The sequence below is a fragment of the Stigmatopora nigra genome, chromosome 3, assembly GCF_051989575.1.
Source record: "Stigmatopora nigra isolate UIUO_SnigA chromosome 3, RoL_Snig_1.1, whole genome shotgun sequence".
Lineage (NCBI taxonomy): Eukaryota > Metazoa > Chordata > Actinopteri > Syngnathiformes > Syngnathidae > Stigmatopora > Stigmatopora nigra.
This window is the reverse complement of record NC_135510.1, coordinates 7244591-7265370: the sequence shown is the minus strand read 5'-3', so window position 1 is coordinate 7265370 and position 20780 is coordinate 7244591. Positions and strand designations below refer to the sequence as shown.

Genomic DNA, 20780 nt, shown 5'->3' with positions numbered 1-20780 from the left:
CCAAAAATGGAACAATGAGTAGTACATGCTTACTTGTGAGACTTTCTAACCCTCAAAAAGATGTCCATAAAAAGACCATTACAGCACCCCAGGTGGCTAGTCATTGTCAATATCAGTCTCTAAAAGATAAAGGAGAGTGCTTTGGGAGGGAATCCAGATACACAGTTTGCAGAAGCATATTTATTATTTCATGAGGCCGTGACGTGAGATGTCTGCTCAACGGCATCATGGCTTTTGGAGTAGCAGCCTGCAGTGTAAATCAGGATATCATTACCACAATACCTAAAAGAGGGAGAGCCTCAATCATGCATACAAAAACACGTGCATGCAAACTCTGTTATGCACGCATGGGCGCTGTCGTGCCCGACTCATCTCACACTCAGCAGGCGGAGGACACAGACGCTAAACAAGCTGACAAATGTGGTCAACAGTCACGTTTTGCTGAATCACTCACATGCAAGGGCTTGCTTTTGAACACTGGACTGAAGCTTTCTGTGAAGATAAGGATGGAGGTGTGATGCAATGACATCATTCCCATTGAAACACACCAATGGTGCCAAGTGAGGGTGAAAATGAGGGAAACAGACAGAGTGCTAAAGGTGGCATGGATATCCAGCATATTACAGACAGGCCTACATTATCAGGTATACTAGTGAGAAAATTAATAGTCAATTATTGTTCTTTTCAGCAAGATGGAGAAGCAGCTTTCATTTTTTATTATTGTTTTTCAATGTGCTGCTATCAAGGTGAGGTATTTATTATTATTTGTTATTAGGCTGTACTCATGCCTTTTTTTTTTAGCAAATTGGAAGTCTATCCATTTTGTGAAATAGACTGCATTCAAATGTGGAGGGTTAACTGTGTTTAAATTATTAATTGGGCCCAAGGTGACTGAAGGTCGATTTCACCATCACAACAGCTCAATACATTGTGACATCTAATATTTTAAAAGGCCAAGCAAAGCTTCACTATTAGATCCTGGGGGACACAAGCTCTTTCCTTTCATATTTTCCTGTGTGTACATTACATTGTTTGCTTTTATAACTTTTTACGATGGTGGGGCTAATGGAAATAGGACTGCTGAAGAGTATTTTAGAGTGTGGTACAATTCCAACTTTGAAATCGCTCTCCACATGAAGAAAGATAGCAAGCCATCAGTGAATGTTTGGATGGGCAATACTTTCTTTTCATTCATTTATGGCTACCTAGTTTTAAATCCATCTATTAGTTTACATTTCAAATTGAAATCCTTTGTTTAAACAGATGAGCACCAGTGAAATTAAAAACTCTTTTATTTTAGTAACCTGACCAAAAATGGAAGTAAAAGAGAAAAGAAGCAAGACAATTGTGCAGTGACAGTCAAACTGATGGTCTACTGATTATCTTTTTTCACGCCACATGATTACTGTGTGCATGCCCCTAGACAGGACCTATTGCATAACACTTTTTTCCACCTGTTTTCAAGTTATGAGTCTTTCTCTTTTCTCTGTTTTGCCATCTAAGGCAAAGCGGCAGGATATGAAAAGCTAGGGTGGAGGCAGATTGCATTTTTATGAGTTATCATCTCACTCAAAAGTTGTTGTGGTGCAAATGTGAGGAACGTGTCTGGCATAATGTGTTGTGTTTTTTGGAATGCAACTTAGCCTGAAAGCAAAGTGGCTTCACCGAGTGAGAAATGAATGTAAACAACTCCAAAAAATGTGGTCGGATGCAACATTGCGGAAAAAGTAACATTTGATGTATTAATCTCGACCATTAGTGACCATGATGACAGTAAAAAGGTCAAGGAAGGGGTATAAATAGTTTACAGTCTAAGAAAAGGGTAGCATTGCACCTTTTGTTTAATTCATAACATTCTCTAGTGCAATAACTTCTGCGCCCATATAAGACGGAACCTTGGGGGTTTTATTACATATCGGGTGGGTGAGTCAAAGTATAATAGCAGCACATCAAATGGGCAAAATGGCAGCTTTGTCATTTTAAAATATTGATGGATTTTTAAAGAATGCCTAATAGTTAGTATATTAGTATGATTGATTTTCAGACCTTTAAAGTCCTGAGGCTTTTTTCTCGACAATATTGTGGGGTGGAATGCTCATTTGTATGTGGGAGATTGCTCAAGAATGCTGGTTTTTGTTTGCTGGCTGTTCTCCAAACTATCACAAAACATGCATGTTAGGCTCAGTGAGAACTCTGTGACCCTTTTCCATGGCAACCAATCCAAAGTGTACCCTTGCCCTACATCTAGTGGCATTCAACCGGCTTTCAGTGCCATCGTAATAAAGATAAATGGATATTTAAAAGTATGATTGCCAAGCTCATCAATGCTCTGACCAAACCTACTAAATGAAAGTCTTGTGAATTTAAGGGTGACATATCCTAAACTCATAAACTATCAGACTTCCTCTGCATTGTGCTTGAAGAATACACTGGGTCATTCCTGGGGCTTCATCTGCATTTCCTTCCCCCCTCGCAGCACAGATCTAAACAATAATCTCTTCCTTGGTCATGATGTTGTTAAAGAAGAATTTCCTGACATTGAACTCAGATTTCTTCATTACATTTAGGAAAATTGACATTTTTCTTTATCGAGGAGCAACATTTTAAAATACTATAGCTACACATTAAATGTCTGGGAAAACAGAAATTAGTGCTACACCACACTGAAATACAGAGCACACTATTTTTTTCATCTTTTTTATCAAGCAAAGTCAATACAAATGGGAGGGCATACCTGTAAATGTAAATACTGGCTTTTATCTACATTTTCCTACTATCATAAATCGTAAAAATAAAGGTCCGTGTTTTTTGAAATTGTTATTATCTGAAAATATGGCAGTAAATTAAGTTAAACATCTGAAATGCCATTTGTCCAATGGTCTTACGCCTTGTTGGCGGAAAATAGTTGGTTATTGTTCCCCATTTACAGCTCCCCTGTAACAAGGCATGCAACCCAGCAATATGCCGATGGCCCCAAAACAGCTGACGTTAAACACAAGCATATTTGTGTTTAACCTGAGACATGAGAGAAGAAAAGTCAGAAAGCAAACAGAGCTGCACCTTTAAAGGAAGGGTGGTGATGATGTTACATTGCTCGAGGGCAAATTCACTTAGTGGAGAACACAGGCGACACCAGCACACTCCTGCTAGATATTTTAAGCATCAATCAAATTCTTCCCTCTAGTTCCAAAGTGCTTATAAAATCAGCAACTGCCACTGTCATCAGACAGAGAATGTTCAACCTAATATAAGAAATAAAATATTCAACACCATTTTCAGTAAAGCCCCAAATGTAAATGATGTATTGCAAATGCAAAAATATCACCAGTGACATCAAAATCTAGAATAGTGCAAAATCAAACAAACTATTTCAGGTAAAGTTATGGTAGAGCAAATAAAAATAATTATAAAACAGCACCGAAAGTAAAAACTGTGGAAAAAGCACATTTCTGTTCCCGGGTAGTAAAAGATCCATTTGCAATGTAATCATTGAGGCCCATTGCTCTCAGCAGGGATTCAGCAGCTGCTGAATCAAGGCACAACAGAACATTTACTGGATGTTTCATATAGATCATTTCTAGCGAACTTATGAGGGCATGGGTTCCCTAATGCCAAAAACTGTAATAAAATTGAAGGGCATAGAGGAGAAGAGAGTAAGTCTGCGCATGTAGGTTGTAAAATGCCTTTGTGCTTGAAGGCACATCCCACCAGGACCGTCAGAGAAGCAACCATCTTCCTTAAAACACAGAGGTTATGGATGCAGCTGTTACCCTGCTGCATAGCAACACATACATCATTGGCTATTTTCTTCTCTGATTGGCTACACATCTGAAATAATATAACTGGTGTGAATGAGCGTGTAAATCGACTAAAGTATAAAAAGATGTCACTGGAAAGACACAGGTTGACCCCAGAAAAGATTTCTATTGACCATTCCATTGGAACAATAATCAACAAAATGGACAAATGCTTGAGTGTTATTCCGGTGGGGAAAAAAAGACAATTGAGAGCATCTCTTCCAAAATGTTTATTTAGCATTTATTTAATAAAATAGTGGTTCTATGGTTAAACTGTAAAATAAAGGTTTGAGTTGTGCATGCATCGCAAACATCTTTAACATTCTGAGGAAACAATAGAAGCTAAGACATTGATGAAATGACAATAAAATCATTGCATATAAGGAAATAATGGTTGCGATATACCACTTCCATATTTGACAAATAACCAATACATGTATGTTTAAGTCCCAGAGAGAACACAGCAGTGGATTTGGAAGTATAATTGGACTGAATTGCAAAATACATTTTTTTATGAAAAGCATCCTTTCCATTTACATACTGTCAACCCTGTCTCTAACTTTAACTTGTCTCAAAGTGCATTAAAGTGGTGTCCAGTGAACTCGCCGAGTCTCAGATATACAATCATAAGGCCTTCTAATCGTCGCCTTAGACCAAAGTGCATTCGGCAATGTTCACTGGACATGTTTCCAACCAATTTACCCATGTTAGACACAAACAAGCACTTAGGCTCATCCTTCTTTCACAGTAAACTCATCGGACAGTAAGGCGGCGTACACTTGCAATGGTGCAAAAGTCTTAGTTCAATGACAGAGAAATTCCAACTCAATATCCAATTGTGTGCTTTCAAATTGAGATTTTGTATTGGAACATCACTGGATAGAACTAAGCCAGTTGCATTAATGAAATCAGCGTTTATAATGCTTCGTACACTTACATGAAGACATTCCAAATGAGACGTTGACACAATTACAATACAGTAAATATCTATATGTACATACAGTGAGCTCAAACTAGAAAACAGTTAAAGAAAATGTTGACATAGACAGTCCGCCAGTAAAGATACACCAATAACAGTTGGAAAGCATGAAAATAAATATGTTCAAACTATGCCTAATATCACCAATCAAAGAGTCAACCAATGACTATAGAAAGTTAGTCTTCCAACTAGTTACCATTCATACCGACAGGCTAACTTTGTTGCACTTTAATCATCTGTTCTACTCAAAACTTGACACTGTGTAAATTCACTTTCCAAACAAGATAACCAGAAGCAGACTTTGTACATCTAATGACATACAAAGCTCAGTTTATGTAATGCGACATCTCCAAATGTCACCTGCGTCAACCATGAAATAATGTTTGGTGGACAAAATGGAACAGGCACTTCCCATAGGAAGTTCTCCAAAAGCTAAGTGCTGACTGGAAAACCTTTAGCATGCACACCAACCAGATTACATCAAGGGAGGAGCTCCCTTCTGAGACCGCTGCAATATAAACAATGTGATGTTGAAATTCCAGCCAGACAATTTCAAAGTGTACTTACGAAACTATGATAGCTTTGCACATTATCACACACATCAAATGTGAGCAACAGTTATTAAATCAATACATAAAAGGCAGAGCTGGTCTAGACAGTAATCCAAAGGAAAAGTGAACATTGGAAGGAAGACATGTGAAGGAATTTAACTCATGGGTAAAATGGCAGTGTTTGCCAAACTTGAATTTGGTTACCAGTCCATTTCTACTCGGCCCTATGGGTATTTTTTCTTACTTGGTAGTAGAATAGAGGTAGAAGTAATATTCCTAATTTGGAATGTGATCTGCAAAGTTTGGAAAACTCTGAAACGTTAGAGGCAGTGAACTATGTTGAAGAGCATTGCATTTATGACCAAAAAAAACAAATGATAAAGGCAGTGGTGATTTATACATCCTTGGAAAGAACCAGTGTAAAAGGGGAAAACTTGTACTGTTACTTGCTGTAAATATATTAAAGGCTAGTCTTCTCATATTAGTTTCAGAAGGAAGTGAGTTTGTATAATGGAGTGCTTTGAGGAAAGTTGTTGCATGAAAATATCTACATAACAAAAATATATTGTATGCTTGGAGGGTAAATTACAACTCCATCCCAACCCTTGGTTTTACAAAGGCATTTAACGGCAAAAACAACAGATGAGGGAACCACAGTATTGATTTACTTTGGGAAAAAAATGTTCTTTTTTAATCTCTTCATCCATCCTAGCCCAAACAAAGCAAGCTACACTTTCAAGGCATCTACATCAAAATGGTGTGTTCTATTCGGCCTGTTTATGAGCCAGATTGCACCCATGTCTGTGTTTTGGGGGGTCCTGGGGGTTTCAGAACCAACAACTCACCATAGCAATAAACGTTACGGCCTTTCCGCAAAAGAGTAATAATGCCCAAGGTTGGCATAGATGGCAACGCACACGAGTCCACCCCCCTGCCCCCACATCACGTGTTTTCACGTTACATAATGCGGATGTGCCCTCCCGAAGGGGCAACGATCTGTACAGGTCCCTGAGATCAAGGCGATTCAACCCTAACCGGACCCTTCAAATACTGTCATGTCCCCATGTACCCCCATTGACAACACAAATTAAAACAAATTGCTAATTCATCCACGTTAGTCATTTTAAGGGTTCCCGGGGATTCATTTACACACACAAATTGTGAGTGAATTTAAATGAAGTGGATCCATCCGTTCTCCCATTCCTTGGGTGGAGACATCTTAAAGCGGTGACGACGCACTTTGTAGTTATTCCCGTTGTTATTATCCCAAAAGTCCTCGCCGTCGACGGTGTATTTGATGGCGAATTGTAACGTGGCCCCGTTCTCCATGTAGGAAGGCATGAGCACTTTGAAGGAGAAGCGATCAGTCGCACCGTCGCTCGAATGGGGCACGTAGGCTGCCAAACTGTCCATAAAGGTCATCCAATTGTTGAGGGAGTAGCGTAAGGAGACGCTCTTCTCGAAGGCCAGGTTCAAGACGCGCACGAAGCCGGACAGGCTGAACTCGTCCGTCTCCACGGTCTCTAGGAGGACCTTGACCTCGCGCACTTTTTCCTCGAAATCGGGAAACGTGCCCGGGCTGGTGAACTGCAGCTCCATGAAGACAGACTGCGCCAGGGGTCGTGGGAACTTGGTGCTCGCCATGGGGTTAAAGTCCGTGGATTTGGGCAACTTGGCCAAGATGCGCTCCGGCACCTCCGGTTCGTCCGAGTCGTCGAAGTGTTTGACGGAGGTGAGCTCCAGGCCCAGGGAGTCGGCGAAGCGCACCTTTTTCTGACTTGTTGGACTTCTGCTCCGGCAGATCTCCAACTTGGCCCTTTCTGTGGGCGTGGGGAGAGACTTGCACCTGCGCCGTAAACTGGGGCTCTGCGGGGGCTTGAGGAAAGTCTCCCGACCCCGCGGCCTCTCATCCACCACGGGACTCTCGGTGGGCTCGCAGGTGCCATTGATGATATCCAGGTCATCGCCGTCCTCCAGGCGAGGGTTGGCCGCGGCCAAGCTGCCGAAAAGCCCGGCGATGCAGCTGTAGTTCCGGGGCAGGCAGGTCTTTGGGGGCAGCATGTCCGCGGTGGGGCGCGCACACTCCGCTTCCATACGACGCCGCAGCCCCTGCACTGCAGAGCCCGACTCGGCGCTCCTGCGGAGGGAGACCGGCGACTGGGGGAGACTGAGCGATGCGCGTCAGCAGCCAGGTGGTAGTATCCCGCTCGCGGATTGGTCCCACCTGCCAAAATCTCGCTCTCGGATTGGCTGCTGGGCAGCGTCACGGGGACTTCCGAGACCGTGACCCATTAACGCAGCTGTTTAGCGCTCTTCTCCATCTCATCTGTCATCTTTCATGTAGAAAAAGGGGCGGTGAGTGAGTAAAAGGTTTTATAGTAGTTTGGGGTTGGACATTTGAAAGACAACCTGGCCGCCCTCTCGCGTGGGGTTGTGGTTTGTGACGCCAAAACACGGCGTGGCTTCACTCTGTCTACGTGCTGATCTGCACGTTGCCTCGCGAAACTCGCATCGACTTCAATATGTCCCATTACACGTGCGATCATTTTAGTATTGCCCTACTATTTTGACCTAAATTCTCACGCGTCAGTCACTATTTGCATTCCTCGGCATTTCATTAAACGATGATCATTTAAGACTCGGTCGTGCAGCAGCAGAAAGGACCCCGCCCACCATGTGACGTCACATTCCGCAAAAGTGCAGTTGCCATAGTGACAGCATTGCTCGTCGCTCCACCGCTCAGTAGAGCGAATTTGAAACTTTTTTTTTCATTAAAACTATTGGAAAGATAACCAGGTCACATAAAGAGACTGTGAACTCGTGCAATCAATTGGGAAGATCGCGTTTCTTATTATATCCATTATTGTCTATGAAGTTGTTAAAAAAAGTGAATGCAGAACACATATTTGCTCATAAACAGATGGATCAGACCCTAAAAACAACATAATTTTCACTATGCAGTTGTCAGGACATCAATTTGCATTATTTACTCAGCTTCATACAAGCATGTCCTGTTCTGCCCCCATGTGGAGAAAAACAATTTTGCTAAAACAAAGCTTCAAAACTAACAATTAAAAACAAGTATCACACATGATGCAGAAAAACACATTTATTTATTAATAATTACAGTAGAAATAAATATTTACAAGATAGCATTCAAGTCTTCAGTTGCACCCAGTTGACCCAAATCCACCTGCCCCACGGTCTGTGTCATCAAGTGTCTGAAAACGACATGTTATATAATTAGCATGACCAATGCATGGGAGTTAAAAAAACACTTTTCCAGAAGTATACTTTCACTTCTTACCTCCTGCTCAACTAAATCTGGGTAGGCGATTCGCTCACACACCAGCTGAGCAACTCGATCACCTTTCTTAACTATCAAGTTTCAACATACAAAACATAGGTTAAAACGTTGTCAAGTGTAGTTTGAAAATAAATGAAAATCATACATAAACCAACCTATGCTCATTTAAATACAATTTGGTGAATACTCATTTTTCCCCCAGTGTGCAATCACTTTATATGGAAATTTGAAAGCCCCAATTCAACTCCAACTATTTGAACCTGTTATTATTTGGGTTGACTTGTATTAATGTCAGAAAAACTATCAGAATTGAATGATTTACCTTCAAATGTCTCCTTGCCAAAGTTAAATAGAACAACGCCAACATTCCCTCTGTAGTCCTCATCAACAACACCAGCTAAAAATACAAAAAGATGTCTGAGTGGAAGTACAAAAATGATATAGAAGCAGATGATTCTATTAAAAAAAATGGATAATTAGATGAGTTCATCTAAAATATTGATACATTTGCCCATTTACTCACCTCCAACGTCGATGAAGTGCTTTACTGCAAGTCCAGATCTCGGTGCTGTCAAGAAGGTAGTGTCAAGTTAAAAAAAATGTTAAGTATGAACTCGGTATTACTGTGAAAACAACTCACCGACTCTGCCGTAACAACCATGTGGCACTGCAATCTGAATGTCAGTTTTCACGATGGCCTTGTCCATTGGACCAATGGAATAATCATATGCACTGAAATGAAAAACAATAGAAAGAAGTTGGGGGTTAAGATTTGCACTCAGGTTAATATTTCAATGATTTTATTTTTGGATGCAAAACTCCTTGAAATAGCATTTTGCTGTTAATAACAATGCTTTTTAGGAATTCACCATTTTCTTTTTTTCATCTGTTAGTGATATGATTCACCATTACTCCAATACTTCAAGACATTAAAATGAACATATGGAAGAAAATGTGATCTAATATAAATCCCAACCTGTAAAGATCATATCCCGCAGCTTTTGCAGAGCCTCTGGTGGGTCTGGTGGCATGTTCGGAAAGTTTTGCAAAGCGAAGAACGGTTGTATCTTCGGCGGGGTTGCTTTTGAGCCTCTTGGATGGAGAAAGTTGGGAAGCATCTGAAACCTCTAGGGCGGGCATGTTAGAAAAAGTTAAACACATGCAAAGCACAGGCAATAATGAAAACAAGGGCGACCAAATGTATCCACTGCGGACGCGAGTGCAGAGCACGTTGCAGTGAAATGAATGTGCTGCGCAGTTTTCGCGGCTTTTTCACATTTCTAACGGTCGAAGTGAACCCCGCCCCCAAACTTATGTTTTCAAACATTTATACATTTAATTTTCAAGTATAATCGCCCAAACTGCACGGTGATAATAGTTAATGAATAGATAATGTCCCCGTTCATATTCAGTGAAAATACAAAAACATATGTTCCCTCTTGCTAATGCCTCGAATATGCCTCAGTCTGACACGAGACGACGTCATCAACATGCGACAGTGTCACTATCTCGCCCATGCCATCTTTGTTTACGATATCGACTGTGAAATCGCCGAATGGCTCCCCATAACTGCTTTTAACGTTGCTTTCGTGCAAAGAAATTTAGAACAATTCAAATCAATAAGACATACATTTTCCTGTCGTCTCCGCATCCATTTGACGATAACAATATCCATGAATCCAAATATGACTGCAACCAATACAAATCTAACATCACGTATCGATGTGCATGGTGTCTGTGCCGGTCCGGTGCTTACCTTTGTTATGAGTAATCATCCGAGAGAGAAGATATCGCCCCAAAAGACGCCTGGAACACCGCTGTGTGAGGTTGTGAAGGCGCACTATAGGGGACGTCATCGAGCCTGTGAGCAGACGACATCATAGGCACAAATACCTGAACACTATTTTGACCGCCGAGTCATACACCAACAGCGGTGCCATCTTGGATGTGGTCGTCCAAAAAACATCATTTATTTGAGTCAATAGTTTGTGAATTAAGTGAGTAAGCGCCGAGTTTGCACCATATGTATATCTACTTATGCTATGGTATTGTACACTATGGTATAGTATGGCAGCACACAGACGCACGCGCACACTCACACGCGCAGACGCACGCTCACACGCGCAGACGCACGCTCACACGCGCAGACGCACGCTCACACGCGCAGACGCACGCTCACACGCGCAGACGCACGCTCACACGCGCAGACACACGCGCAGACGCACACGCACACTCACACGCGCAGACGCACACGCAGAAACACTATAGCATGCCCATCAAAGTTAGCCAATTTAAAATATTAAAAATGCCTGTTCAGAATGATCCCACTATTACGTGTAATTATATGACTATACGTACATACAATAAATAGTAGTATATTCTCTATCCCTTGGCAAAGACTACACATAGACTAATAAATGACAAATAAGAATATGAGATGATTTATTTTTACTTAAAAATCATTTGTTTTTACACAATTACATACACATGTTCTTAAATAGAAAGTTTTACATTAGAAACATACAGAATGATTATGAGACAATGTTTGTTTTCTCAACAAAACGTTAAATATATCTAAAACGAGTAAAACAACTTAAGACATTTGACTTTTAACAAACCAATTTTTTTTCCTCTAATTAACATTGTTCAATAAGTATCATAGACTTAAATCGTTGCTAAATATTTTTGGGGGATTTCAAAGATATAGATTAATAAATTGCAATATCCTACTATACACATTTATTCGACAGTAACAGTTCCCGGGTCAACTGTACCTGTATGCACAGTATAGTCAAAGGGATCTGACTGTTGTCTGGGGGTGTGTGATGTGTACATCTTATGCATTTAAAACAATCCACAAGTGTCCTTTATTGCTATTGTGACCTCAGAAAAGGTCAGAAATGTGTTTCCCTGTAGTGAGATGATGCCAATGAGTAATGGGAACTGAACCATTGGTTCCAAGTGAACGGATCAGGGTACAAGGCTCTCATGAGTAGAAGGTGAGCACACTCTTGTGGTTGCCTCGTATAAGGATGGTGGGTGGGAGGTCTTTGGACAGGATGTCTAACCAGGCCATGTAGAGGAAGTCGGAGATGGTTTCCTTTCGTGCAATGGGCATGCTCCTGGATGAAAAGTCAGAGACAATGGGTCAGACTACTAAATATAAACATTTAAGTTAAAAAAAAGAAAACACTAACATGGGTCTACTTACACCACAATCAGGTTGGCTGAGTTAGAGTGCTCCTGAAGCAATTCGTTGAGTCGAATTTGCAGGTTGGTCTAAAATGCACAAATGGTTTTGCTCATTGATGACTCAAGGGTCTTTTCTTCAACTTTTCATAACAAACTGACTAAATTATTGCATTTCTTAAATACCTTCTCTTCAAATTCGTCCAACTCGTCATCAGTAATCTTCCAAGGCTGTGTTTTGCGCATGGTTTCAACCTGCGCATTATCCTTGGTTCTCTCGTGCAGGCGGAAAGGTTCGATCATGTCCTCCAACTTTTTCAAGCTGAGCGCAAATAAAAAAAAATCAGGTAATCACAGGCAATAGTCCCTTTAAGGCGATTTTTTTCCTGTGTTGCACCAGCGCTCACCTGTCACTACTTGGTTTCACATGGAAATCATCAATTACTATGATATCAGTGCAATTAATCCTGAACTTCTGCAGCAGCAACTTCATTCTGCAAGACAGAAAAGATGCAACGGTTAAGACTTCAAAGTATGTTTATTTACCGCCCAGGAACATCTCATCTCATTTCATGCCTTTGCCCTTGGCACAGCACGTTGACGGGTAATCAAACCCGCGCTCGTTAGGCTATAATTGATAGTCTAGCAATTAGGTGGTTCCCCTCACTCTTGTTTATCCAGCTCACTGCGCCCGGGCTGGCCTGCGATGAAGATCCTCATCTGACAATCTTTCCACTTCTTCCTGGTGGTTAGGATGTAGGGGAGCAGCAGAGTGAGACCTGGGAGAAAAGGCAGATGCATTCATCAACCATGAAAAGTGTTGTCTGTGAGTCAGCAGTTTTTTTTCCTCTCAGTGCTGTGATTTGTTCTGCTACAAACAATCTGTGTTTTTTATTTTTTTTTGTCTCTATGAACGCAAAGCACAATTGCCACATACCTCCGTCGTCAAAAAGCCACCACACATCAAGTGTTCCCTTGGGTTGTTTGTTCTTAAACCGAGCGCTGGCCTCCACAAGCTTCTCGTTCATCTTGGCCACCTGTGGTGGCGGGGGTCCGCACACCGACACTGAACGATGGGGAAAAGATTGTAAAAAAAGATAATAGTTTTATAGTACATAGTGAGGAAAAAGTACAAATAGATTGGATGACAATGGCACTGCTAGAAGATAATTCACTGCCCACCCTCCTTGTTTAAGTATAAGTGTGTCGTTTATTGTTTCCCTTTACTCAGCTCATGTTGTGAACCAAGTCACAAAATTGCTGAGGTGCTGGAACAAAAGAAGGCTCAATATTGGATTACTCCTCCAGACAAATCTTTTAGTTCACTTAATGGGAATGGAGAAGTTTCCAAAAACACAGACAACATAAAGACACTATACTTCTATTTGGCAAATGTTCTCCCAATCTAAGAGAGCAGGCAGATATAAAAAGTAGTGTTCTTTTTTTTTACAGATTAATCTTTTGTTGCCACCTTAACAAATAGAGTGCATTAAACCTTACCTCGGGTAGTGAGCACTTGCCGAGATGATTTTCTGGACTTTCGGAACAAACCTTTGGATTTGCCCCCATTTGATGTGAAATCGTTTTCTAGGGCCTCTTGTTCTTTTGCTGATTTTAGCATCTCGTCTGAAAAAAAATAAAAATAACACAGGCACACTTGACAACCACTCCTCACAAAATTAGAATTACTTTCTTGCCATTTATTGTCAAACTGACCTTCTGCTTCTACAATATGAGAAACGTCAAGTCCCTGGTCCATCCTTAAAATCACAGTTCCGTATTCAAAGTCAAAGGCATCGCTGTCAAGAGTAAAAACAGACTTCAGTTGCAAGTAGTATTCCTGTATAATCTATTCCTTACATCTGCGTGGGAGTTATGCTAATGACTTACTGCAGCACTCCCACGTAACTCTGGACCGCTTCTGAACCTGAAGTCTTCCAATTTCTTTTGAAGCCTATCATAAGCGTGTTGGGCTTCATGCGGCCAAGACCCGAGGCCTGCAAAAAAGAAGGAACATGGCGACAGCCATGCAGTCTGTCACATAGTGGAATCAACAATACATGCTCCCTTAAATATGTGTATTATATTTGTTTTAATATACAAACCAAGCATGACAGCCCAATTGAAAACTACTGGAGTGTTTTTTTTATTGGATTGCCGACCATATACTTACTATCTACAATCTATATTTTTTTCCTGCAACATTATTTTCATCATTTATTTATTTTAATAGTCGACTAATCACTGCTTTATTTAATTAGTCAATGAATTGTTTTAGGTATTTAGCTGTAAATTGGCCATAAAACCAAAAATAAGGATGTTTTCAGATTTCCTATTTTTTTAACAAGTCTACTTTTGAGTGTTGCAGAAATCAGACAATAGGTCATCCCACCTATTAAGTTTCAAATTAGCCATATGCCAAATAGTACAGCATGCCGTTTTTTTTGTCAATTAACTTCACCTGTTTTCATGAAAACAAACAACATAGCTGAACGTTTTCCTATCTTCCAAACAAACGTGTGTAGCTGTTATATTGCCACTAGGTAAAACCATATCAATCTGCACATCCTGTGTCGTCAGAACAATGTTAATCAATGATAGCCTTTATGCTGCTGAACTGTTTGAAGTCACAAATCCAGACAATGAAACAGCGCCTTATCATGATAGTGCAAAACCAGAAGGTTGTTTTCTTGCTTTTCATTAACTCGCTGTGCATCTTGCCAGATTCTTCACAGAATAGCAATAGATACTCGGTGTATCTCTGAGGGAAGACTGCGGTCAATAAAAACAACTTCTGCGATGTGTACGTTTCATTCCCCAGTTATACATTAATCGAATAGATTTTTCTGGGTCACTTGGTTTGTCTTTTTTTATGACTGCACTGACCTGCAGCATGATGTCGACTCCTTCCCTGAATTTCTCATTGGCTACGGCGACGTAGAACGCTTTACGTTTCATCTTCTTCAGCCTTTGCTGGTTCTTTTCCATGGAGACATTCATGACTGGCAGGACCTCCACTCTTGGACCCTGGAGAGATTCATGCACATATTGACTTCTGCCTTTCATAACAATAATATCTGATCATGAGACTGTACCGTATACACTTCACAGGTAAGGCAGAGTCCATAGTTCTTGGACAAAGAGTGAGCCAAGTCTAGCAGTGCAGGTCTAATGCGAGTGGACCCTGTTAACGCCAAAATCTGTGGCCTGAAGAAAAAAGGGTTGGTCAAAGCAAGCGGCTCAAAATGTTAACACGAGTGTCATCTCTGGTACGCAAACTCTTTCTCGTGGTCCAGGAAACATTGATGGAATTGATTGTTCAAACAACTTTTTTTAAATCCCTCAAAGTGCATTAATCAAATACAATTTAGTTGTATCAAACTTAAAATACTAAATATTCACTTCCATTTAACTCTTAAGAACTGATTTTTTTCTTTTTAACAAATATTTAGGAACTTCTTGTTGTAACATTTAACAATGTCCTTATTAAGTCTTTATCATTTATGTATTTAATTAATGTTTGGTGGCGCCAAACATCCAGAAATTCCTACCTGAAATTCTTGACATGATCTTCTATTCCAGTTAAAGACAGAGCATTGTTGACCGCGCTGACAAACGTCACCGCTTGAGTGGATGAACCCCAGTTAACATCTGAAGAGGACCACAATGGGTGAGTGTCAATGCACAACATGCCAATGGCTGAAACATAAGTTTACTAGTACTTCACACAAAGAGCCTACCAGGTTTCTTGACAGTGACGTAAATGTAGAGGAGAATTTCGATTGCATAAGTGAGCAGCGCGGCCCACCAGTTGATGACAAACATGACGGCACAGCATAGGAGAGCACCCAGGAGGGACAACCACATGTTATAGAACTTGTATGCTGGTCGCCAACCTGGGAAAATCAGTGAAGCCAAACGGATTTTATTTTGTAATGCTCTGATAAATATCCATTTGTTTACTTTGGGTTGGCTTTTTTTCCAACATAAGTTAATGAACACCCAAATTAAGAATTTGAACCACATACATTAATTTATTCTAAATTAGTGTCAGTACTGATTTTTTTCTTTACTGGCCAGGATTTGGGTTATTGATTTTAAAACTCTCACCTGGAGACTTTGCATAGGAAGCATGGAAGCAGGAAAAATTGATAAGTGCGTAGGAGGCCAAGAAGAAATTTGAAATGATGGGAGCGATGGTATTAAGATTGCCTGTGGAGAAAAGAAGATATACAGTATTTGTTGGATCATTCATAAAACATGTATTTAATATTAAAAACTATGGCTGCTTTTCCATTTATCTCATTGCCTGCCACTGACAATAAATAGCCATTGATGCAACTGAAAGAGTTAGTTTTAAGATACTAAATATCATGTCAATTGTACAAACCAACAAGGATGAAGGCCACGGATATCAAAAATGTGAGTATGTAGCCTCGGAGGGGCTCGTCGTTTTTGCCGTGTCCTTTGGCAAAGAAGTGCAGGGCCGTATAGATGTTGTCTTTACACAGTGCCTGAGGCATACATTAAAATCATTAGTCAAGGCCAGCATACTCCCGGTGAATCCAAATGAGACCTATTTGACTGACTTGGAAGACTTTAGGAGCGCTGACGAGAGAAGCCAGAGCGGATGAAAGAGTGGCTGAGAAGGTTCCAGCAATGATGAGAGGACCAAATCCCGACACCAATGTCATCACCTGTTGCGTACATGAGTTAAATAAATGAACAAATAAAGCACTTCATTAGAACCGTGAAACATTCCATGAGGTTCAGGTTCACTTTAATATGAACTATTTACCTGGAAGTTGTTCATGGCACCAAATTGGCACGTTTCCACTGCGCAAGAACTAAAATTGTAGCCCAGCTCGCAGGCGGCTACTGCTGGGCCTTCGCATGGAACACCAGGCATGATGAGGTCTGTCAGGTTTCCTGTAGCGTCACGCACCACGCAGGCAGCTAAGCCAAAAATGAATATGTTTTGGAAAAAAATATGGAATTCATTGCTTAATTTCAACCACTTGAAATGGATTGTGTCCCAAGGTCTAAAGCTGTACTTACAGACACAAAGGGCCACACCCAGATAGGTGATACCAGTGATCAGAATAGCCAATAAGGTTCCTTTAGGAATGGCCGCCTGTGCATCCTGTAAAATAGCAAACGGGTTTCATTAGCTAATTTGTATTCACTACAATAACAATGAAATGGTTCTGTAAGGAAAATCGAATATTGAAAAAAAAAAAGTTACCCTCAGGTCACCAGAAATGTTGGCTCCTGCCAAGATTCCAGTTGCAGCAGGGAAAAAAATTGAAAACACTGAAAAGAAGGACTCCCCGGCACTGAAAGCTGGTGGAAAATTCTCTAAAAAGATGTTCACTGCCAAGACAAATACAAAGAAAAATACATCAAATGTGCGGCCTAAACCCACCCTATTTTATCAGGACAAAAATGATTTAAGGCTCCCAGTTGAAGTTTAAGGTTTCACTTTATTGTATGTGCTTTAAATTGAAATAACTGAAAATCTGGGTTTCCTTACCATTGTAATTAAAAACGCCCTTGGATTTCTTGTCCTCGGTTGGAGGAATAAAGGTGCCCGCAAATACATCCACAATAGCCGCTAGAAGGATGATGAGTAGGACAATCTGGGCCTAGATGTGGTTTTATTTATCTCATTAAAAGACATGCCAAAATACGTATGTCGTAGACTTTTCAAAGCTTACAACCCAATGCGACGCTAACCTTGGCCTCCCATTCCATTCCGGCAAGAGATATGCCCAAAAGCACGATCACTGTGATGACTCCGATGATTCTGATGTCGTTTAATGGATCCACCATGAGGACATCATATTCCTGATGAGACAAAAAACATCATTGTCCATCAATAAGATAGACTAGCTGTCCATTCTTATGTCATTACTGGTATAATGAATCATAGCATGGACATGATGAATTGAACTCTTTGGCTAATATGGGAGTATTGAACGTCTATCATGGTCAATGACAGCAAATGTATTAAGGGAAGATCCGATAGACAGTTATAAAAAGTTGGAAAGCAACACATTTAGAGGCTTTAGACATTGAGAAGCTCATTTAAATATTTCACACCTTGAGTAAATCCACAACAGTTTCAGCAAATCCGACCACATACATGGCTACAGCCACGGCATTGGCAAAGGCAAAAATCAAGCCGATAGAACCACCAAACTCGGGTCCCAGGCTGCGAGATATCAAGTAGTACGCCCCTCCTGAAATTTGCGCACACACATCAATAATTAATCTTCATGCAACCGTTTTATTGGTGCTTCAACGTCGCATTGGCTCACCTCCCCTGACCACACCATTAGTGCAAATGGCTGACATGGAAAGGCCAGTAATCGTCGTCACCACGCAGCTGAGTGCAATAACCACAATTCCCAAACCTGTAATGCGCAGAAGTCAATACTTTTGCAATGGCTTCTTATGATGGAATCATACATTCTTGGCCAGTTGTTAGAAGAAGAAAAAAACACTGACTCACCCCAGCCGGCCTGTCCGAACACCCAGGACAGGCGGATGAACAACATGACGCCCCAAATGTTCAGCATGCATCTCACCTGTGGACGAAATGTCATGACTGAGCGACTTTTTCTATGACTGGATGATAGATTTGAGAAAGGCTATTTATGACTTCACTGGTTAAATAGTGAGCCTTAATTGTGAGGGTGAAAAAAGTGTTCCAGAACAATTCAGGATTTTTACATAAAAGTCTCCAAATTTCTGCTTCTATGCAGCATTGGGAACACTTCAGTAACTCACCAGAACGCCCCTTATCCAACCAAATTTTACGGCCCCCTTCTCAACAGGAACAGCAGACTCCAAGTCATCAGATGGGAAGCCGTCACTCCCCTCACAGTTATCCTCCACGGTGTCGGGCACGGAGATGGCTCCATTCTAGTGGAAATCCATTATAGAAGAATAATGTGTATTTTTACCTCGATACATTTTACTTAAAATTAGAAAGTGCATTTTTTAAAAGAATGAAGATTGAAGATTGTCAATTCATTACACTGCTTCCCCTACCCTTGAAAACTAGAGAAAGACAAAACTAATTTGAGAATTATACAACAATAACAATAGTTAAATGACTCCTAAGCATCTTGTTTAGACTGACCTCGCTGAGGCATTTTATTATGTGGTTGTCTTACTGTCTGTGTCCTCTCCCTTGCGGCAAATTGTCCTAGTGTGCCATTTTCATTTTAGTGATTCAAAATGATGTGTCCAAATCATTTATCATTTAGTTATCTGATTAGTACATTATTGTTGATGATCTATGATGGGTCTTGTTGTAGATGAAGGACAATCAATCAGGTTTCCACTCATTTTTTTATAATTTACTTTACTTAAAAGGCGCCCAAAAAGGCAAATACAGGCCAACCTATAAAATTTACAAGGCAATAACAGCATATTTGACTTTATTTTAAAGCGTTCTACTGTTATGATCAGAGAATACACTTTCATTGTAGGTACTTGTTTTTACTCACATAAGTAACAGTTAACTCGGTGAATTTACCATTGTTTTGTTTACATGACTGTCTGTACTTCTGTACATACCATAAGTACATTGTATGAGTTTCACTGTTTGAAACGTGACGATAATTATTGTAAAATGTTTTTACAAAATGAACGATAAATATTTGTTTAAAAAACAAACAAACAAATGGACAACTCACCTTTTGAAAGACGTCGTGCAGCTCCTGCAACGAAGGCCGTACAGCTCGATTTCCACTGATGCTGCCCGCGTTACGATAGAAGTCGATATTAGGCACGCGGTCCAAGGTGTCATGACCAAAGGCGCTGACCACTGAGGGCCGGACTGTTCGGTAGTCATCGTTGTTATCATAGACCGGCGGCCCGTCTAAAGTAGCGTCGTAAGCTGGGTTATCATGCTCCCCGCCGTTTGACTTGATCTTCTCCATTGGAGTTGTTGAAAGAGCTTCTCGGGTTTAAATTGTCAAGGGGAAAGAAAGCACCTGCGTCGGTTTGATCTCTTGAACCATCCAAGTATTGTTTTTGAAGAAAATAACTCGGCAGCAACTGATTCATCAACATTTATTTCTTAAATGAAACTTCTCGTTAGAGCTTCTTCTTGTCTGCACACTAGCTTTGCCTACGACACCTCACCTTTTATACCTTACATCTGAGGGTCACACGCCAGCTATTCCAGCTATTGGCCAACGCTTTGGATCAACCCTCAGAAAACTGACCGGCGGGTGTCAGATATGTCCTTGCTCGATCACAAAGGCATTGCTTAATGATTAACCAAGTCATAAACGCCAAATGAGAGATAACGCAGCTCATTGCCTGAGCTTTGGAGAATTGATTACTAATAATATTGTCTGAAGTGCACATGTTGTTCAACGGTGGCACTTTATGACACTTTGGGTATTTCCTTTGACCAACTCTTGCATTGGATGAATCATCTCGATGGACGTTCCCATGGTAAATGCTCACCTAACTATGCAGTGGAGATTACAGACTAATTAAGTGACATCGGACAAAGCTTCCTACCCAAAAAGTCAATTTAAAACTATTGTGGAAATCATTGTTCTTTGTCATGACACGCTCTGCAGGAAATTCTTTGAAAAAACATTTTGAATTGACTTGACGTGAAGAAATGGCCATAAAATGAGAGTTAATGTGAGACCATGAATTACAGGAACATGCCTAAGGCACTTCTTTAGAGCTGCCTTTCAAATACTTTTTTTAAACAGGTAAACTTCCTTATTACTGACACACTGTGATTTATGCATCAGTGAAAGGGAGGCTAATGAGTCCCAATCTGACCTTGAGGTTGCTTTGCTGAGAAGTAATCGTCCAGCATGTTTTTTTTTTTTATGTTCAAATGGAAAAGAACCAGTCCATGTCATGTCGCTTATCACAGTTAGAACATAGTAGTTGTAACCATTTTCATGAATTGCACT

At 40.6% G+C, this 20780-nt stretch overlaps 3 protein-coding genes across 3 annotated transcripts; all 3 read right to left on the bottom strand.

The window, feature by feature from the left end:
* Window positions 1–4012: 4012 nt before the first annotated feature.
* Window positions 4013–7663, bottom strand: LOC144194676 (protein phosphatase 1 regulatory subunit 3E). The gene has a single exon (XM_077713889.1). The coding sequence runs from the start codon at window positions 7419–7421 to the stop codon at window positions 6498–6500; it is 924 nt and encodes a 307-aa protein (XP_077570015.1). The 5' UTR covers window positions 7422–7663; the 3' UTR covers window positions 4013–6497.
* A 758-nt stretch (window positions 7664–8421) lies between these two features.
* dut (deoxyuridine triphosphatase) lies at window positions 8422–10689 on the bottom strand. The gene is made up of 7 exons (XM_077713396.1): window positions 10391–10689; window positions 9611–9761; window positions 9275–9366; window positions 9158–9202; window positions 8957–9031; window positions 8635–8705; window positions 8422–8548 (listed from the first exon to the last, which is right to left on the bottom strand). Exons 1-7 carry the CDS (start codon window positions 10488–10490, stop codon window positions 8492–8494), a joined length of 591 nt encoding a protein of 196 aa, XP_077569522.1. The 5' UTR covers window positions 10491–10689; the 3' UTR covers window positions 8422–8491.
* A 370-nt stretch (window positions 10690–11059) lies between these two features.
* Window positions 11060–19995, bottom strand: slc12a1 (solute carrier family 12 member 1). The gene is made up of 26 exons (XM_077712592.1): window positions 19530–19995; window positions 18616–18750; window positions 18338–18413; window positions 18144–18239; window positions 17926–18065; window positions 17560–17670; window positions 17357–17468; window positions 17069–17196; window positions 16882–16966; window positions 16622–16779; window positions 16413–16520; window positions 16214–16337; window positions 15934–16035; window positions 15564–15719; window positions 15375–15474; window positions 14919–15030; window positions 14710–14850; window positions 13714–13820; window positions 13540–13622; window positions 13324–13449; window positions 12761–12889; window positions 12491–12602; window positions 12231–12317; window positions 12010–12145; window positions 11846–11913; window positions 11060–11756 (listed from the first exon to the last, which is right to left on the bottom strand). The coding sequence occupies exons 1-26, from the start codon at window positions 19773–19775 to the stop codon at window positions 11621–11623; spliced, it is 3114 nt and encodes a 1037-aa protein (XP_077568718.1). The 5' UTR covers window positions 19776–19995; the 3' UTR covers window positions 11060–11620.
* Between the last annotated feature and the right edge of the window lie 785 nt (window positions 19996–20780).

Excerpts from the sequence above, each read along its gene's own strand:
- LOC144194676 (XM_077713889.1), bottom strand. The coding sequence starts at position 7,421 with ATGGAAGCGGAGTGTGCGCGCCCCACCGCGGACATGCTGCCCCCAAAG.
- dut (XM_077713396.1), bottom strand. The coding sequence starts at position 10,490 with ATGACGTCCCCTATAGTGCGCCTTCACAACCTCACACAGCGGTGTTCC. Across the intron at positions 9,032-9,157 it reads GCACTTCATCGACGTTGGAG|CTGGTGTTGTTGATGAGGAC; the intron begins GTGAGTAAATGG and ends TTGTATTTTTAG. Across the intron at positions 8,706-8,956 it reads TGGCAAGGAGACATTTGAAG|TTAAGAAAGGTGATCGAGTT; the intron begins GTAAATCATTCA and ends GAAACTTGATAG.
- slc12a1 (XM_077712592.1), bottom strand. The coding sequence starts at position 19,775 with ATGGAGAAGATCAAGTCAAACGGCGGGGAGCATGATAACCCAGCTTAC. Across the intron at positions 18,066-18,143 it reads TAATGGTGTGGTCAGGGGAG|GAGGGGCGTACTACTTGATA; the intron begins GTGAGCCAATGC and ends CGCAAATTTCAG. Across the intron at positions 15,475-15,563 it reads CGTCACTGTCAAGAAACCTG|ATGTTAACTGGGGTTCATCC; the intron begins GTAGGCTCTTTG and ends GGTCCTCTTCAG.